The sequence below is a fragment of the Notamacropus eugenii genome, chromosome 2 (assembly GCF_028372415.1).
Source record: "Notamacropus eugenii isolate mMacEug1 chromosome 2, mMacEug1.pri_v2, whole genome shotgun sequence".
In the NCBI taxonomy this organism is placed as follows: Eukaryota; Metazoa; Chordata; class Mammalia; order Diprotodontia; family Macropodidae; genus Notamacropus; species Notamacropus eugenii.
In genome coordinates this window covers 406868662-406886817 of record NC_092873.1, presented here as the reverse complement: position 1 = coordinate 406886817, position 18156 = coordinate 406868662, and the positions used below count along the sequence as shown (strand labels likewise).

General features: G+C 43.9%; 1 protein-coding gene and 1 long non-coding RNA gene across 5 annotated transcripts in view; one reads left to right on the top strand and one right to left on the bottom strand.

Annotated features, from left to right (window-relative positions):
• Positions 1–18156, bottom strand: part of KIF26B (kinesin family member 26B) — a 604324-nt gene that overhangs the window by 28161 nt on the left and 558007 nt on the right. For all 4 annotated transcript variants that reach the window (XM_072647639.1, XM_072647640.1, XM_072647641.1 and 1 more), the window contains 2 exons: positions 5678–5840; positions 665–4100 (listed from right to left, as the gene is read on the bottom strand). In XM_072647639.1, the coding sequence (XP_072503740.1) occupies positions 665–4100; positions 5678–5840 (3599 nt within the window). The remainder of the gene's footprint in view (positions 1–664; positions 4101–5677; positions 5841–18156) is intronic.
• On the top strand, positions 1076–12072 carry LOC140529181 (uncharacterized). Its single transcript, XR_011975448.1, has 3 exons — positions 1076–1165; positions 5705–5825; positions 10569–12072. It is a non-coding gene; the product is annotated as an uncharacterized lncRNA (long non-coding RNA).

Here is an 18156-nt window from a genome sequence, read left to right as displayed (position 1 = left end):
GTCCCCAAGGGTAGGGACTGTCTTTTTTTTTTTTTTCTTATTGGCATTCCTAGCCCTTAGCACAGTGCCTGGCACATAGTAGGTGCTAAATAAATGTTTCTTGAATTGAATTGTGTTGTAAGAAATGACAAAAAGGATGGATTTAGGGAACATGGGAAGATTTACATGAACTCATACAAAGGAAGCAAGCAGATCATGGAAAATAAATTAGGCCATGAGGACAACAAATATGAAACTGTATGTTAGGTAATTCGAATGACCAAGATTCTTGACCCTGCAGAAGAGGAGAGAAAATGCACTCCTCAAGAAAGGACTGTGGGTAGGGGAGATCACATGAACTAACTCTCATGTGTTGGTTAGTTCTGCTTCCCTGACGGTTTTTTCTTTTCCCTTTTAGAAATTCTTTAAACAGAAATAAAGATGATATAAAAACAAAAGCTGTCAAAAATGGTGTCTCTGCAAAGAAGAAAAGCAAAGGAAAAAGGAAGGAAGAAAAGAAACTTGGCCGTGTTTCTTTTAATGAAACTTCTCTTTCTTCCTCCCGAGAATCTCTACACAGCATGCCCAAAGCCCAGAGGTCCCCAGGCTGCCACTGCCCAGCCCCAAGGTGGCTCAGCATGGGAGGCCCGCACCCCGCTCTGTACCCACCAAGCTGCCAGCCTACCGGAATTGGAGCGTTTCTTTGGGGCTTTGAGACTTCGGCACCTGCCGCTGACCGAGCTGCTGTTCTCACTCATGGAGTCTTGCGCGGACGAAGCGCTGCCGGTGGCCTCGCTGTCTCTCATCATGCTCTCGTAGCCGCTGCTGCCCCCACTGTGGTAGAACAGGGCCGTTTTCCCCATGGCCGGGGGCAGCTCCCCGCTCAGCACGCTGCTGTTGTCACTGCCATGACCGCTGCTGCACCGGTGGGGCTTGCGCGGAGGGGTGATTTTGCTGTACGGGGAGGGCAGCACGTGAACGGCTGGCTTCTCCTCTCCGGGAAGGCCGCCCCGCTCCTCTGCCTCGGAGCTCCCACGAAGCTGCAAGCCTCGGCTGCTTGGATTCCCCTGAAGCAGTTCGGAGATCCGGCCGTTGACTGCGCGTAGGGGGAGTTTGGAAGTGAGGCCGGACCCCCGGCTCCTGCTCAGGGACTGGGTGGACCAAGACATGTGCTTTCCACTGGGGGGTAGGCTGGAACTCTGCCCAACTGACTGTGGCAGAGACTTGGTGGAGAAGCTGAGGGTTTTGGTGGTGGAGGTGGAGAGGCTCCGAGCTTTGGGGCTGGCCAGGAGGAGCTTGCTAACGGCAGAGATCTTAGACTGGCCAGCCTTGGGTGAGGCCCCAGCAGACTGTGAGGTGCAGGAATTGGTGGGAGAGGACATGGCTGAACGATTCAGGGTCCTCCCCGTCCTCGGCATGGTGCTGTCTTTGCCAGAGTGCATCCTGGAGCTTACAGAGGACAGGCTTTCAGCCCTCTCCAGGGACAGGCACTCATAGTGACTCACTGTGGACCGACCAAGGGAGTTGGTCCTGCTGGCCAGTTGCTCGAGCTTGGCACTGAACAACTTGCTGCTACTGGTGTCTTTAGTCTTGGTGCTGGGCTCATCGGGGAAGCCGGGTAGGAAAGGAGCTGGCTGGTTCAGGGGGCTGCTAGTGCTGCTACTGGGGGCACTGTGCTGGGGGCTAGCCCGATTCTTCTGATCCAGGCTTGACTTCCGGACTGGAGGGAGAGGGGGTGTTCCTTTGGGCCTAGCCAGAACACAGTGCTTCGGAGAAGCCATTCTCCTCTCTAGGGTGGTCTTGGAGGATTGAGATCCAGAAGATGAGCAGATACCATTGCTCTCAGCAGCACAGTGGTAGAAGACATTGTCCAGGTCATCCAGCCTGCTGGCTTTCTGAAATGCCCTCGGGAGACTGCTAGACTTCAGGCTCTTGTTGGCATGCACAGGGGTCTGGGTGGCCAAACTGTACAAGGTCATCTCACATCCATCCACAATCCTCTTGAAACTGTCAGACACGGGTGAGTTAGATGTCTCTCCACTGCTGCTGCTGCTACTGAACCTGTCTACCGAGTTGGGCTTCTTGCCTTCTCCTTGTTCATGTCTAGGCTCAGGCTTTGTGGAACCCATCTCAGTTTCAAAGCTAGTCATGCTGCCAGGATAAGTATTCTCTTTTTTCACCTCCTCTTCCCGTTTAAGCCAAGGGTCCTCAAATTTGATCTCTTTCTTTGTGTTGGCTTCTTTGCTCTCCTGAGACTGGCCTGCTTTGGAAGGTGAGTTGACTGTGGTTATGGCCTCATCTGTCTCTTGGATGTTAAGGGGGCTCACAGAGATACAGGGATAAACAGTAATATTTGTCTTCATGGGAATGTAACCTTCACAGCCACCTAAGTTTGCTGCATTGGAAATTGTCACCATGGCTTTGCCAAGGGCTGATATTTTACAGCCTTTGATGGGTGAGCCCTTGCTGAAAGTCTCTTCTCCCATTTCAGATAGGATGAGTAAATTTTCTGGGCCTGCCTTTGGCTTGTCTCCACACATCATTCTACTGTTCTGGATGGTGTTTGCAAAGTCTGGGAGTGGAGGGTCTGCCATTGCTTCTCCATGCCCATAGCATGTCTGGGCTATGAAGCTGTGGCATGACTGCTCACCATCGCTCCCTGTGCTCATCTCGCTCAGCCAAGAGCTGATGGAGGACCGTCTGCTCCCATTGTCCCGAACCTTTTCATCCAGGTTTAACTTGGGGAGGGGCAAGAACTGGGTGATGCTGACCTCTGAGACTGGAGCTGTGTTGGAATAACACTCTAGATCCTCGCTGATGCTGCTGATGATACTGACTGGACGGGAACCTGAAGCCAAGGCTTGCACGGAACAATCACTGTTGAAGCTGATGATGCTAGTAGGACGCCCATTTTCAAGGACCCCACTGATGGTCAGCTCCTCTACCAAAGTGAACACCAGCTCATCCTCACCATTCAACTCCAGAGGCTGCTGGACAGTGACCATGGTTGTGCTCAGGACTCCTTTCTTGGACCCTGGAGAAGTGGCTGATTGTTCCTCATCAATGATGGTCTCTGAAAAGCCCCCACTCCCAGAGGACACAGATTTCTTCAGGATCTGAGGGCTCATTCCTACCGGAGGTGTACGAATCTCAGGCTGCAGTAAGGATTCACTAGACACCATCCCAGAATCCTTGGTCAAGGGTGGTAGGGGAGGTGGGGGAGCTGGAGAGGGGAGCACCCCTTTCTGAGTGTAGACTTTGCACCTCTGAGAGGGTGAATTTGGTGGCTTGTATTCAGAAGTCTTGGAAAGGCTGGCGACACCAAGGCGGGGGGACCCCATAGGTCGGGGCTTGCCTTCCACAAAGCCACAGGAGTTGAGGCTTTCACGGCTGCTCTGAAGGCTGGGGCTGTGAGCAAGCTGGGAAGAGCTAGTCTGGCTGCTGGAACTGCCAGGAATGCTCCTAGGTGAGGAAGGTGCAGGAGTGTTGGTAAAGGGCACAGAAGGGACCGGGGAGTGATTCCTCGACAGCTTGGTGACCAGGGCACTGGTGCTCTCCTGCCCTTCCTTATCTAGCAGCTGACCATCAGAACCATTTTCGTCCTTATCAGACTCTGAGAGCTGGCTCAGCTCGGACACTTGGCTGGCTAGTGTGGGACACTTGCTCACCTGGTCAGCCCCAAACTGTATGGGTAGCTCCTCAAAAGGAAACTTGCTGGTCTCCTCACTGCCATCAATGCAGTCCAACCTCTCCTGGAGCTCAGCAAAGGTGTTGCACTTGAGGCAGTCCCTCTCTGACTTGCTAGAGGCACTGTCCCCAGCGTCTTCCAACCTGGTGTTGTTCTTGGTCTTCTGCAGGGCGGGCACTATCGGGACAAAGTCTGGGGGTCCCTCATTGTCGGTGAGCTCCTTATCCGAGAGGGCTGTGCCATTGGGGCCCACGTAGATCACGGTGTCGCAGGACTGCTCACTGCTAGAGGAGTAGTCTGGGTCACTGGACAAGTGAAGGATGGGGAAGTCTGGGTCGACGGCATTGCGGGGATGGAAGGGTCTCAGCTGGGTTGGCCGGCGCATTCTGCCTTCTTCACAAGAGCTTTCTCCTCCAGAAGAGCTTGAAGTATACTGTGAGGGAGAGAAAAGGGAGTTAGCATGGAAGGGCTACCAAGGGAACCCTCTGGGTGATTGTAATAGGTGTGAGAGCCTGAAGGCAGCCAGATGAAGTCAATGACTCAGAGAGGCCAGGACACTAATGAAGGCCCTATATAATCACAGCTAGAAAGGGGGTAGGGAACCACACAAATTATAACACTAGGATGAATATTTTGGGGTTCTGACATTGTGATGATATCAATGTAGATGGTACCTATTGGAATCTATTTCTTCTAAAAATTTGGATCAGTTACTCTTCTGCAATTTATAATCAGAGAGTGTTGCCCATGGCATTCATGGGTGACTTGTCATGCGGCTCATAGGTGCCTCAAGAACATGAACCCAGACTCATGAGTGTATACTTTACATCTCTGAGAGGGTGAACTTGGTGCATTGTACTCAGAAGTCTTGGAAAGATTGCTGATGTCAAAGTGGCACCACTCACATGGCACAATGATTTTCACAATAGATGTGACTCCAGTATTGGGAGTGGTTTAATTGCCTTTACTATGACTAGACATGGCACTAAACCTGAACTCAGGGGCTACTGGACCCAACACCTCCACTTTAAAGATAAGGAAACTGAGGCCCCAAGAAGTTAAAAGACTAGTCTAAGGCTACACAGGTATGAAGTAACAGGGTCAGGATTTGAACTCAGGTCCTATGACTACAAGACAGCTAGGCAGCACAGTGGATAGAATACTAAGCTTGGAATCAGGAATATTTATCTTCATGAGTTCAAATCTGGCCTTAGACCATAGGCAAGTCATTTAACTCTGTTTGCTTCAGTTCCTCATCTATAAAATGAGATGGAGAAGGAAATGGCAAACCACTCCAGAGTCTCTGACGAGAAAACCCCAAATGGGGTCACAAAGAGTCAGACACAACTGAAAAACAACAACAACAACGTGTGACACCACCCACACTCCACTGCACTACAGCGCCAGGACAAGCTCCATGGTTTTGGAAACTTTCCTTATTAAGTCAGAGACCGTCAGAGCTGATTTTTGAAAATCCATCATGGTGAAGATACTGCCCAGGGGCAGAGAAAGGAATTAGGATGACATGAAGTCATTCTCTTCAGAATCAAGAGATTATAAGATCTCTGGGAAACTGAGCTTCATCTTGCCAAGTTTACAGGATGGCATGAAAAAACTCATACACATCTCCATTCACCGAAGTCTACACTTATTATCAAGTAAGAACCAAATGTAAGATGTCTATAATGGATGCAAAAGGGAGAAAACACCCGCAAAGAACATACTCCTAGTCGGAGGCCTACATTTAACTTTGTTTATTGAATTGCACCAGCCTGGTGGCAGAGGGAATAAAATATCCTTCCATATTATCTAGAAACTCTTTCTTCTCTGAACTCTTAATGTTCATTTTAAATCCTTCATTGGCAGCCATAGATATGAGATCCCTCCTTATCACTCAGGGATTGTGAATATTGACTCCCCCCACCCCCATACACACTTTTCCTTGGGCACCTGTGGTCAGGCTCTGGAATAACCCTCCTTTCCCATCCTCTCACACTCATATCCCCTTACCTTAGTTTTCTTTTTCTTCATCCTCAGGACTCTGGATGCAATCTGGATGGTAGATAGGGTTTCTGCGTAGTTCCCGGCGGCTGCTGAGATGTGAGCGATCATGGTGGTACGGCAGTTCATGTTCCCCAGAGACTCCCGCAGCAACATGGTGAGCTTGCTGTCTCTGCAAAATAAAATGAATTAAGGCTGCATTAGTGGGCCATGCTTCACTTTGGCTGTCATTGGGGGGCAGGGGGGGCCTTTGATCTGGGTCTCTGTATGGCTTTTTTCTTACATTTCCTTTTTAATGGCATACTCATTAGTACCATTCTCCAGGTTAGAACAATTTGGTGTTGGCAGCTGAGTCAAACTGGGCTATGACCTTGAGCTCCAAACCCAACATATCTGTCCCACGTCTGTGCATTTGTACATGTCATGCCTCATTCCTAGAATGTATTTTCTTGGTGTAGTAGAAAGAAAACTTATACCTGTCTCTGGAACTTACTAGCTCCATGACCATGAGAAAATCATTTAACCCTTCTGCAGCACAGTTTCCTCATTTGTAAGGTGGGGATCCTAGTACCCTGTATTGCCTACCTCACATGATTCTTGTGAGCACCAAATGAGAAGCCACTTATAAGTCTTAAATATCACTTATTGTTATGATGTTTTCTTAAAGCATTATATAGACATCATTTGCTGTTGTTGTTAGATCATAGATTCAGACTTGGAAGGGATGTCAGAGGTCGTTTAGTCCAATGTTTTCATTTCATACATGAAGAAAGTGAGGCCTCAGCACCAAAGTGACTTCAAGTCCTTTGACGCGGGAGCTAGTGTCCTTTCTGCTGCACCACACTGTTATGTTCCAGCCAAACTGGTCTAATTTCTGTTCCCAAGCTCAGCATACCATCTTCCCTCTCCATGCTTTTACACAACTTGTCCCTCTTGCCTGGAATGTACTCCCTTTTCAACCGTGTCTTTTAAAATCTTTATCTTCATATTCCATCTCCGGTGGGAAGTTTTTCCTGATTCTCCCAGTCATTAATGCTTGTGTTCTTGCGCTCTCTCTCTCTCTCTCTCTCTCTCTCTCTCTCTCTCTCTCTCTCTCTCTCTCTCTCTCTCTCTCTGTGTGTGTGTGTGTGTGTGTATCTGTCTCTCTCTCTCTGCCTCCCTCCCTCCCTCCCCCTCAATTAATGAATTAATGGCAGCAGCACCATGAATCGGAAGGGTAAGTATGCTACTTATATGGTCCTTGAGAGACACTTACTACCTGGGAAATTCACTCACTCTCTCCAGGGTTGAGATTCCTCATTTGAAAAATGAAGGGGTTGGACTTATGACATCTAAGGGCCCTTCAGCCTATGAATTTACAATCCCTAGCCCACAGTAGTTCAGGAATGTTAAATAAAAATTCCTGTTGTTGTTTAGTCATTCAGTCATGTCCTACTCTTTATGACCACTAGGCCCTTCTATCCTCCACTATCTCCCTAAGTCTGTCCAAGCTCCTGTCCATTGCTTCCATGATACTATATATTTGTCTCATCCTCTGCCAGTCTTTTCTCCTTTTATCTTCACTCTTTCCCCAAATCAGGATCTTTTCCAATGAGTCCTGTTATCTCAATATGTGGCCAAAATATTTCAGCTTCAGCTTCTGTATTTGACCTTCCAATGAATTGTCTGGAAAAAAAAAAAGCCTAGACTAATCCAATAATACATGACAGAGTTGGAGTGGAACCCAGGTCTTCTGACTTGAAGCTTAGTACATGCATCCTTAGAGAATACATCCTAACCAAAATATATGAAATTTATTTTCCTTGCAGGTTGAGCTTCAACATTCATCTTCTTTTCCTTTAATGTATGTGAGAGTGTTATGTCTCTGAGGAGCAGGCTGTCATCTGAGTTGGGCTTTTATTTCCATTGAATTAGACAGTTCTCCCTGTTTAACTCCGGGTAAACACATACCATTTTGTGTACTGGTTAATAGGGATGTGAGTAATTCTTATTCCTGCTTAATTCATACAGGCATTACAGAAAACCTGTGGAGATCCATTTGAGCAACTGCAGTACCCTTTAGTCAGTGGTGTGAGAGAACTAAAGCTGAAATCCTTCAGTATTATTAAGATTAGCAGTCTACAGTAGATGTGTCAGTCATGGCTACCAGGTGATGTGGTGCAGAAGCCATGGCTCCCAAGTGTGGCCGATACCAGATTAAGATGTAATTAGGAAATAATTAGCAAAATAAGGAAAAATATAAATACATTTTAAAACTAAGTCAATATGCAGTCTGCAGGGATCTTGATGTGGGGATTAGAAGTCCCATTTATATTTGAGTTTCACACCACTGGTGTAGGACATAGAATGTTGGACTTAAACTCAAGAACCCGTAAATTCAAATCCTACCTCAGACACTTACTAACTTTGGGTAAGTCATGTGTCTGCTTTCAGACTGAGTTTTCTCACCTATAATACTGGGATTACAATAGCACCTGTGGGTTTACTGTGAGATAATGTCAGACAAAATAATATCAGAGAAAATCAAATAATATATGTAAAGTGTTTTGTAAACTTTAAAGTGATCATTATGGTGAACAAATCTAGAGGTATGAATGGACAGTCTAGTCAACTAGAAGGAGATCATAGGCCAAGAATGGATCTAGGAGATGGGGGAAAACATTTTTCCTTATGGCCTTATGTCAGGGCTCTGGACAGGAAAGGCAGAAGGCAGAAGAACAGCAGGTTTCCTTTACATAGATAATAATTAAGGTGTTAGCTGGGGGAAACACAAGGAGCCAGAACATTAAGGCTAAGTCCCATGCTAATTGTGGCTTCCATCAGAGCAGAGCTAGCACTGATGTAAGTTTTGTTGTTGTTCAGCTGTTTTCAGTCATGTCCAACTCTTTGTGATGCCCGTTTGGGGGTTGTCTTGACATATATACTGGAGTGATTTCCCATTTCTTTCTCCAGCTCATTTTACAGAAAAGGAAACTGAGGCAAAGGGGGTTAAGTGACTTGCCCAGGGTCACACAGCTTATGAGTGTCTGAGGCCAGATTTGAACTCCAGGCTTGGCACTATCCACTGAGCCACCTAGTTGCCCCAGAGGTGAAAGTAGAGGTGGAGAAAAGAGTCAGTAAAGGTTGCAAAGGTTTACCTTCCTTCAGAGCATCCTCTTCCCACTACCAATGTAATTGTCTGACCACTGCTATATCTGAACATTAAAAATAGCATACAGGTCCTTTGGCAGATGCCTTAAGTGATACTGAAGAAAATGGATTCTTCCTGGATGGGTTTTTCTTTTTGATAACTGGAAACTGAGAATGAATTCCATTAGGGCAAGTCGAAAATGGAAGCTGCACCATGCTATGAGATGTGGTTTCTAATGACATGTTGTGCTGGATGAATTTCACCTTGATTAGGGACTTACTTCATTTATATCTCTTATATATCTTGTGCATTCTCAAGGTTAGAGTCAGCACACTGAGCCTTGCCAGATTGAACTGCATGCCCTGTCTATGACTTCATGTTTCCCCATTCATGATTCGGTCATCACAGGCATGGTGACACGCAAGAATATGTTGGAGTTTCTTTTAATGTCATTCCAGGGAGCACACAACAACGGATATGTTGCTTAGTAACAGGCACTTTCACTTTCCTTATCTGAGATGGTAAAATTGCTAGCAAGTCCCCCTTTTCACACAGGCTTACTAGGTTCTAAAAGACATCCATATAGGAGTATAAAAAAACCAAGGATGAGATAATGCCCTGTCCTCTTTCACCCTTGCCGTGATCCTTTACTTAGAGTAAAGAAACGGAGAAAAGGTGAAGAGACAATTTAGTAAAGGTTCAGCGTTACTGACCTTCATTACTCAAAGCATCTTTGGCAAAGTGGTGGGTGAGATTTAGGCTCTGACACTTCCTGGCTTTGTGATCCTGGGTTTTTCTGTTTTGTTACTTGTAAAATAGGAATAATAATACTGGAACCATTTGCCCCCTCCTCTACTGAAGTACCACTATGGTCTCATTTTAGTGTGAAGGCAACCCTGGCTTCTTCCAAGGTTGTGGCCAGTGGGGGTTTATGCTCCAGCAGATACTATCAAGTACAAGTCCAGTAATAGATTTTATGTCTTTTATTGGAGGTGGAACCTAGCTGAATTCAGAGGGAGTTATGACTAGGTTGGCCACAGGGTGATCAATTTTTTGATCATAGTGACTCATGAACATTATAGAGGGAGCACATGCACAACTAAAAGCATGGATCTTTGAACGACCAAAGAATAATGCCTGTATTTCAAAGGGTGACTGAAAGTGCTTTTTAAACCTGAAAGTACTATGTCATTGTTAAATATTTAATAGCTGGCATTTATGTGGGCAGCTGGTTGGTGCAGTGGATAGAACACCCTGCCTGGAGGCAGGAAGTTGCTGTTGAGTCTTTTCTGTTGCTATCTGACTCTTCATGATCCCATTTTGGAGTTTTCTTGACAAAGATACTGGAGTGACTTGCAATTTCCTTCTCTAGCTCATTTTACAGATGAGGAAACTGAGGCAAACAAGGTAAAATGACTTGCTCAGGGTCACACAGATAGTAAATATCTGGGGCTGGATTTGAACTCAGGAAGAAGAGTCTTTTCAGTTCCAAGCTCACTGTTCTATCTACCCACCCAGCTGCACAGGAAGACATAGGTTGAAATTCTATCTAAGACAGAAAGATATGAATTCAGCAACGTCTGGGATGAGGGGTCCTCCAGATCTGGTACCTGACATTGGGAGAGAGAAGCAGTGGGCAAGAATAGGTGCTGTCACAGGGTCATGAAGGGACAGAGGAAGGGCTGGTGGTGGATGGTAGTTTATGAGGTAAGGAAAGAGTTATATAACTGCTTCAAGAAACTATGTTCTATCTCTGTCTTTGCTTTATAGGAGGCTAGGAAGAGAACATTGAATGAACAGGAATACTTAAGAGGTTTTAATTAATCACAGACTTGAAAGAACATAATAATACTTTGTAATAATGTGATGTCTTCCCAGGCATAAAGCCAGAGGATCATCCACAGGTGAAGTAAGGTGTGTCCCTTGTTACGGACCATCTCTTTTTTCATTTGTTATTCTCTGTCTTGACTGCCCATCTGTGTGTGAAGCTCAGAGTTCCCAGAAGAGCCAGTCAGTACCCCACGACGCAATCTCCAGCAAAGAAGGACAAATACCGAATTCTCTTAGGAACATCCAGAAGAGTCTCAAGCCCAAGACAGAGCCACAGTTCCAGAGAGAATTGGGCAATAGTAATGTCATGGCAGAAATGCAGCCTGAGGTTTTGCTTGTTAGACTCAATAGTGATGGAGATGGCTATCACTATTAGGCCACTGTATTGTAGGCTAGCAAGAAAAGTTGAGGCCCAGAGGAATTTCACCTCTTCTGTCCCATCTATAGCCTCTGGAAGGAGAGTCTCTAACCTCCTATTCATTTGTAGCCCAACTCTTTCCCTTTACTTATTAGTTGTCTACTATGCAAAGATTCCATGAAACAATAATTAAAAAAATAGTTGTGTTCAAAAAACCCATAACTCCAGGCAGATTGGTCCTTCTCCACAAGAATACAAGATCTGGAATGCTTTATGCATGTCAAAAATTTATTCATGAAGAAAACCTCAGCTTCCCCAACAGCAGAGACTACTGGCTAGTGCTATCACATCTGGCCTAAATCTAGCCTGATTCAGAAATTCTAAATACAACATTGACTACCGTTAAGGGAATCTACTTATAGTCTTCAAGATGACTCTTGCTTTATATCCCAAACCTTGATATTTAAGATGAAATGGCATCCACGTTCACTTCAATCATGTGTAAGGGGGGGAGGGATATAAAATATACTCAAGACGGTCCATCCTTTTAAGATAAACTCAAAAAGCAGGAGAATGCAATAAAAGAAGGTTGCACCTCTACATATGGAAAATCCTCATTAAAATACTGATGAAAGAGGAGTTCTGTTAACTCAGAGGGCTCATTAAACCAAAGAACAATATGTTAGAAAAAAAATCTTCTGGCAGCAAAAACCAGAGACAGCAGATTAAAATACACCCACACAGAGTTTCTCTCATAGAAAAGTAGAAGAAAATGAGGTTTGTTTTACATGTTATAACCCCACCCCAACACATTCTAAGGTGAAACTCCAATATGGATCTTTCCACATGAATTCAGTTTGCAACTTAATCAGACAATCGATCAACAAACATTTATTAAGTGTCTACTAAGTGCCTGGCACTGAGCACTGAAGACCAAAAGAAAGGCAAAACCAATCCCTATCCTCCAGGAGCTTATCTTCTAATTGAGGAAGCAACAAAGAAATAAGGAGGGGTTGTGTGTGTCCTTCTGGAAAAGGACCATGACGTCAAGATGATGACATAACTTGAAGTTGGCTTTGATTTGAATGAAAGAGGGCTGTGCAAGGTCACCAGCCTCAGTTTCTCCTCCAGACCTCATATTCATCAGGATGACTGGAAGAGGCCCAGGATATAATGGGAGACCCTGGGCATTTTAGGCTGTCTTATCAGACTCTCACTTTGAGCAACATACTCCCATTCAATGAATTGGCCTCTTTTACTAGTTACTCAAGGGATGGCCCCTTTTAAGAAAAGAAAAAATTAAAAAAAAAATCAAATTGGGAGGTAAAGACCTCAGGGTATGTGGGTAAAAGAGAAATAGTTACTATTTAGCAATTGTATTCACTGTGTGTTGGTGGGTGGGGACCTGGTGTCCAATCTACGAGCTCCAGAGTGAATTAGGCTTAAGACTTATTGTTTGAGCAAGAAATGTAGCCAGTAAACCCAAAGGAGAAAAGGCGGTTTTTGGCCATAGGGGTATACTTTCTATGTGATCCTGTGCAAGCCATTTAACCCTGTTTGCCTCAGTTTCCTCATCTGTAAAATGAGCTGGAGAAGGAAATGGCAAACCACTCCAGTATCTCTGCCAAGAAAACCTCCAATGGTGTCACAAAGAGTCAGACACGACTGAAAAAGACTGAACAACAACAAAAAAGGAATTTGAAGACTGGACAGGTAGAAGGGACCATGAGAAGAACTACTTAAGACTTTACATTGTATCCTGAGGGGACATGAAGCCACTGGAGTGATTGTAGTAGTCCAGGCAAGAAGTGATGAGGCCCTGGACAAGGTGAGTGTGACTGAATGAGTGGAGGGAAGAAGGGGCATATAGACAAGAGATGCTATGAAAGTTAAAAGAAGACTTGGCAAAAGATGGAGTTGTGGAGTGTATGTGTTCATGAGGACTCAAGGATGACACTGAGATTGGCCTGGGAGACTAGGAGGATCCTGATACTCTCCACAGTAACAGGAAAGTTGCAGGTCAGGGAAAGGGGCAGTTTGGAGAAAAATCAGTTCCATTTTGAACATGTTGAGGATGAAATAACTACAAGACCATCCATTTCAAGATGTCCCAAATCAGTAACTAGTCAGTAAACTATTCTCCTCTACAGTACGAAAAGTTACAATTCACATGTGCCTTAAGTGGAACGCATCAGGGTTATTTTTCCTTGAGTGAAATTAACATCAAATGTTCATGATTGTTTCATGAATATTCATGACCTTTTCTTGAAGATCTCATAATTACTTCACTCGAGTTAGGTTCATTTGATCTATAGTAGCAAGCCCTTCTCGTTTACATTTCCCTATCAAGATGCCAATATTATTACGGTATGACCTTCCCAATTTCCGGCACTGGAGAACAGCCCTAGTTATCCTAATTGCAATTCCAAACAGAGTGGTACCTAAAATTAAATTGACTGCTGTTCAGTTCCAGATATTAGCCCATTTGGAATTGCAAATGACATAAGCAGGTCTTCTCAGCAGGAGGTTGGGAAGGTCACTGCTCAGTATTGGCAGCTCTGATGGGGAAGACTTGGCATTCAGGAGCCCCCAGTGAGGGCAACCCACTGCTGTATAATGAAGTATTAGAAGAAACAATAGCTACTTGTGTTCAGTTTGCATATCAGAGTCTCCAGGGTTCACAATGAGTGACTGCAAACACTGTGATTCATAGCCCTGCGGTCCTAACGTAGTCTTGACCAAACAGAGGCAGCAACTTGTTTGGAAGTATCCCTCCAAGGTATGTAACCACTTAGCCTCCAACAGAGTATGACTCCGGAAAGCTCCACAAACCTTTCCTTCATTAACATACCACACGCCATTAAAATAGGTTTTCTTGACTATGAAGCCTCCTGTAACCTATAAAACTTCAAACATTTTTTGATCAGAGGCCTGGACAAAAACAGGGATGGCACACTCATCAAATATATGGAAGGCACAGATTGGAGAGGAAAGCTGGATCAGTTCTAACAAAGTAAAATGTAATAGGGGCAAATATAAATGCCTGCACTTGGGTAAAAAATCAATTGTCCAAGTGCAGGCTGGGGTGATATGGCTAAGTAGAAGTTCATAAGCTCTGTTCCAAGAACTCCATCCCTCACCTACGGGCATTTTCTCTGGCTGTCGCCCAGGACTGGAATGCTCTCCCTCCTCTGCTCTGATGCCTGACATTCCTGACTTTCTTTAAGTCTCCACTAAAATCTCATCTTCTACTAGAAGACTTCCCCAACCTCTCTTAATTCTAGTGCCTTCCTTTTGTTAATAACCTATTCTATAAACAGCTTGCTTTGTACACATTTGTTTGCATGTTGTCTTCCCCATTGGATTATAAGCACCTTAAGGGCAGAGTATGTCTTTTGCCTCTTTTTGTATCTCCAGCTCTTAGTTAGCACAGTGCTTGCCACATAGTAGGCACTTAATAAATGTTTATTGATTGATTAATTGATAGATTAAAAAAGGTAGCCAGTTATGTAATGAGAGGGAGGAAAAGCAAATGGGCCACCTAGATATTACACTGAAATGAATACCAGAGAAATATTTTAAAAACCATTGGAAAGTCCTGAGTGTATCAAGTAGGCCCTCCATGGAGAATTTACCAACATGGAGCTGATTGAACAGGATGAGCTGGAATTAGTAGGTTCCAACTGGCACTATCAGAGAGATTATCTGCTCTCATGGGATCATGGATCTATCAAAGTACCAACTAAATTCTTTACAGGCAGTTCTCATTGGTAGATTAAATATAGCATCAATGAACTAGAACTAAAAGGGGTCTCAGCAGTCATCTAGAATGGTGTAGTGGGTAGATTACAGGACTTGGAAACAATGACTTGCCCAAGGTCAAACAAGTATCAAATGTCAGAAGCTGGATCTATCTGAATACAGGTCCTCTGCTTTCACAATCAATTTTCGTTCCCCTTTACAATCTTGTTTGTACCATGAAATGGCTTACCAAACTCTTCTTTCAGGACCAAGGGCAGAAAAACAAAATACAAAGAAAACTTTAGCTTACTGTAACCTAGTTCCATGAGCCACAAATTCAGAAATGAAGTTTGATTTAATGAGCACTGCTCTACATGTTCTATTTGCTTATGGAAATTGAATTATATTTTAAAGAATTTTCCCTAAAAGGGAGAATCTGAAATGTAAAAGATTCAATTGACCACTTCAGAAACATAGAAAAAGCCTTCTGACTCCACAGCAAATGCTGTTGGGATTGCCAAGGTCAAAAAGGTCCATTCGACTCCCTACAGTGTGTCTCAAGCTAAAACTTTAGGAAGGTTATCATTAAAAATATTTTAATGTAGGGAATGCTAAAAGAAAAGGGGTGGGAGAATTTTAGGAAAGATTTGAGACTTCAATGAATGGCAACCAAAGAGACTGTGAAGGACATTAATGCTTTCTCCTCACTATCAATGAATGAACTTTTAAAGTGGTTCATGTTGGCATAATGCCTAACTGCATGATAGGATAAATCATAATAGGAATACCTGTGAGTTATGGGCCTTTCATGGATTATGTTGGTTCATATCAATCTCTTTGGGCTTGCCTTGGCTACCCATTTAGGTTATTAATCACCTCTCCTCATTACAGAGGGAATAAAGTCAAGACTCTTACTGCTGCAGTAAGTAAATGCCCCAATATTCCAACATGTGAGTCAAGTTAAGCAAACCTACTATGTGCCAGGCACTGTGCTAAGTGCTAGAGATATGAAGAAAGGCAAAAAACATTCCCTGCTCACAAGGATCCCACAGTCTGATGGGGAAAACATGCACTATCCTGACCATTCTCAGCTGGGCACTTCTGAATCATAATGCCCACTCTGGAGCATCCACACTCTAGTGTGGATTCATCAATCGGTCAATAAGCAAGTATTCATTAAGCTGCTACTATATGTCAGGCAGGCCCTGTTGTACTCACTGGGAATATGAAGTCTGTCAAGGAGCTGACATTTTACTGAGGGAGAGAATAATTACACAAAACATATGCAGAAGATCCAAATAAATAGAGATAAACAGAATAGATTCTCATCCATCAGCCCTGGTTCCGGCTATAATTCCTGGACTGCCACTAGGACATTCTCCTCATTCTTGTCATCATCCCGTATTTACGCCTTTGACAGAGAGATGTTATCTCCTGCTTTCAATACCGAATTTTATTTTCTATTCCTCGTACTCAACTCTAAATTTTATCAGGGACTCACATCTCCAATTTACTCTGTCAATTTATGAGCTTGTTTGCAGGTCATTTCTACCATTTGACTGTGATCTCCTCGAGAGCACAGACTGTCTTTTGCCTTTTTTGGTATCTCCAGTGCTTAACACAGTGTCTGTATATAGCTGGCACTTATGAATTGACGAACACGATCTTCTACCTTTTTTCTATATAGCTTCCCAAACCAAAATTCTGTTTCAGCCAGAATAGCACAAGGCATCAGGCATCTCAATGGCCTAAAGAATACTTCACAAATGACTCCTGATTGTTAATCCTTTGGGAAACCACAAACTCCAATACCAGAGGGGTTATATTATGTTGACTGTCATATCATTTCATGAAGAAACATGGAGGTCTCTCATTTGTGTGATGTGAGGGTTTCTTCAGGGAAAGTACCCATCCTGTCTCATAGGTCTTTAGCTGCCTTATGGTCACTATATAGTATGCTGAAGTACACTGGAAAATAGCATTACTCATGTTATGGACTTACAATTTGCCTCACAGAATCTGGAGAGGCAGTGTGGCTTGATGGACAGAGAGTTGTCCTTGGAGTCAGGAAGTCTTTCACTCAAATCCTGTTAATGACACTTATTGGCTGTGTGATCTTGGATGAGTCAATTTACCTCTTAGTGCTCTAGGTAACTCTATGTGAGTTGTAAAAGAATTCTAAATCTGCATATTTTCTCACCAGGAATTCTCTATTCCACTGAAATAAGCAGTTTGATCCAAAAAAACAAAAAGCAAAAAACCCCAAAACAAAACAAGAAAAACACCAAAACAAAGGCACAGAAACACAGAATCTCAGAATTGGACCTCAGAGTAGTCAAAACTGTGCTTGAACAAGAATCCCACCAAAAACTCATCCAAATGGCTGTGTCTTCATGTCTCCTGAAGACCCACAGTGAAAGAGAAGTCACTACTTACCCCAGGGCAGCCTATTCCACTTGAGATAACTCCACTTCTGCACAGGTAGGTGGCAAAGTAAAAATCAGACCTGAAGTCAGGAAGACCTAAATTCAAATAGGTGGCACAGTGGACATCTGGAATCAAAAAGACTTGTCTTCATGAGTTCAAATCTGACCTCAGATGCTTACTAGCTGTGTGACCCTGGGCAAGTCACTTAGCCCTATTTGCCTCAGTTTCTTCATCTGTAAAATGAACTGGAGAAGAAATGGCTGTCTAAGGTCAGATTTGAACTCAGGTCTTCCTAACTACTGATCTGGCATTCTCTCCGCATTGTGCCACCTAGCTACCCATACTGTATTCATTAAGTTGATATTTGAACCTAGGCATTATTTTATATTTATTCCAATCAAATTTCGTCTTTATTTTGTTCCTTATTCTATTGTAATTGCAGAGGATCTTTTGATCTTTGAGAGGACTAGGGGGAATTTCAACTAATTTTCCATAATTTTTAACCTGAACTCTCTTCTCCTAGTAAGTTGGTCTACTCACTGTTTTCCAGCAATCATTCCCTTTCCCTCTCTCTCTCCCTTATCTCCTTCCCCCCTCCCAAATTATCCTTTGCCTTCTTCTTCACTTACTTCTTCTCCTTTTCTTCTTCTTCCTTCTTTTTCATTTCCTCCTCTTCCTCCTTCTCTTAGTCTGCACTGTTCTCCCTACTTCTTTCCACCTCCACCTTTCATGAAAAACCAGCTCAAGGGCCACCGTTTCCATCAATCTGTCTTCAACCATTCTAGTCCACACTGTTTGCTTTCTCTTCTTATCTTTCCTATTGTAGGATTTAGTAATTATTATCTTGTGGCAGTTAGGCACTGCAGTGCATAAAGCACTGGACACAGAGTTAGAAAGACCCGAGTTTGAATCCTGCCTCAGACACTTATTAACTGTGTGATCTTGAGTAAGTCACATAAGCTCAGTTTCCTCATCTGTAAAACAGTGATCACACGAGTTAAC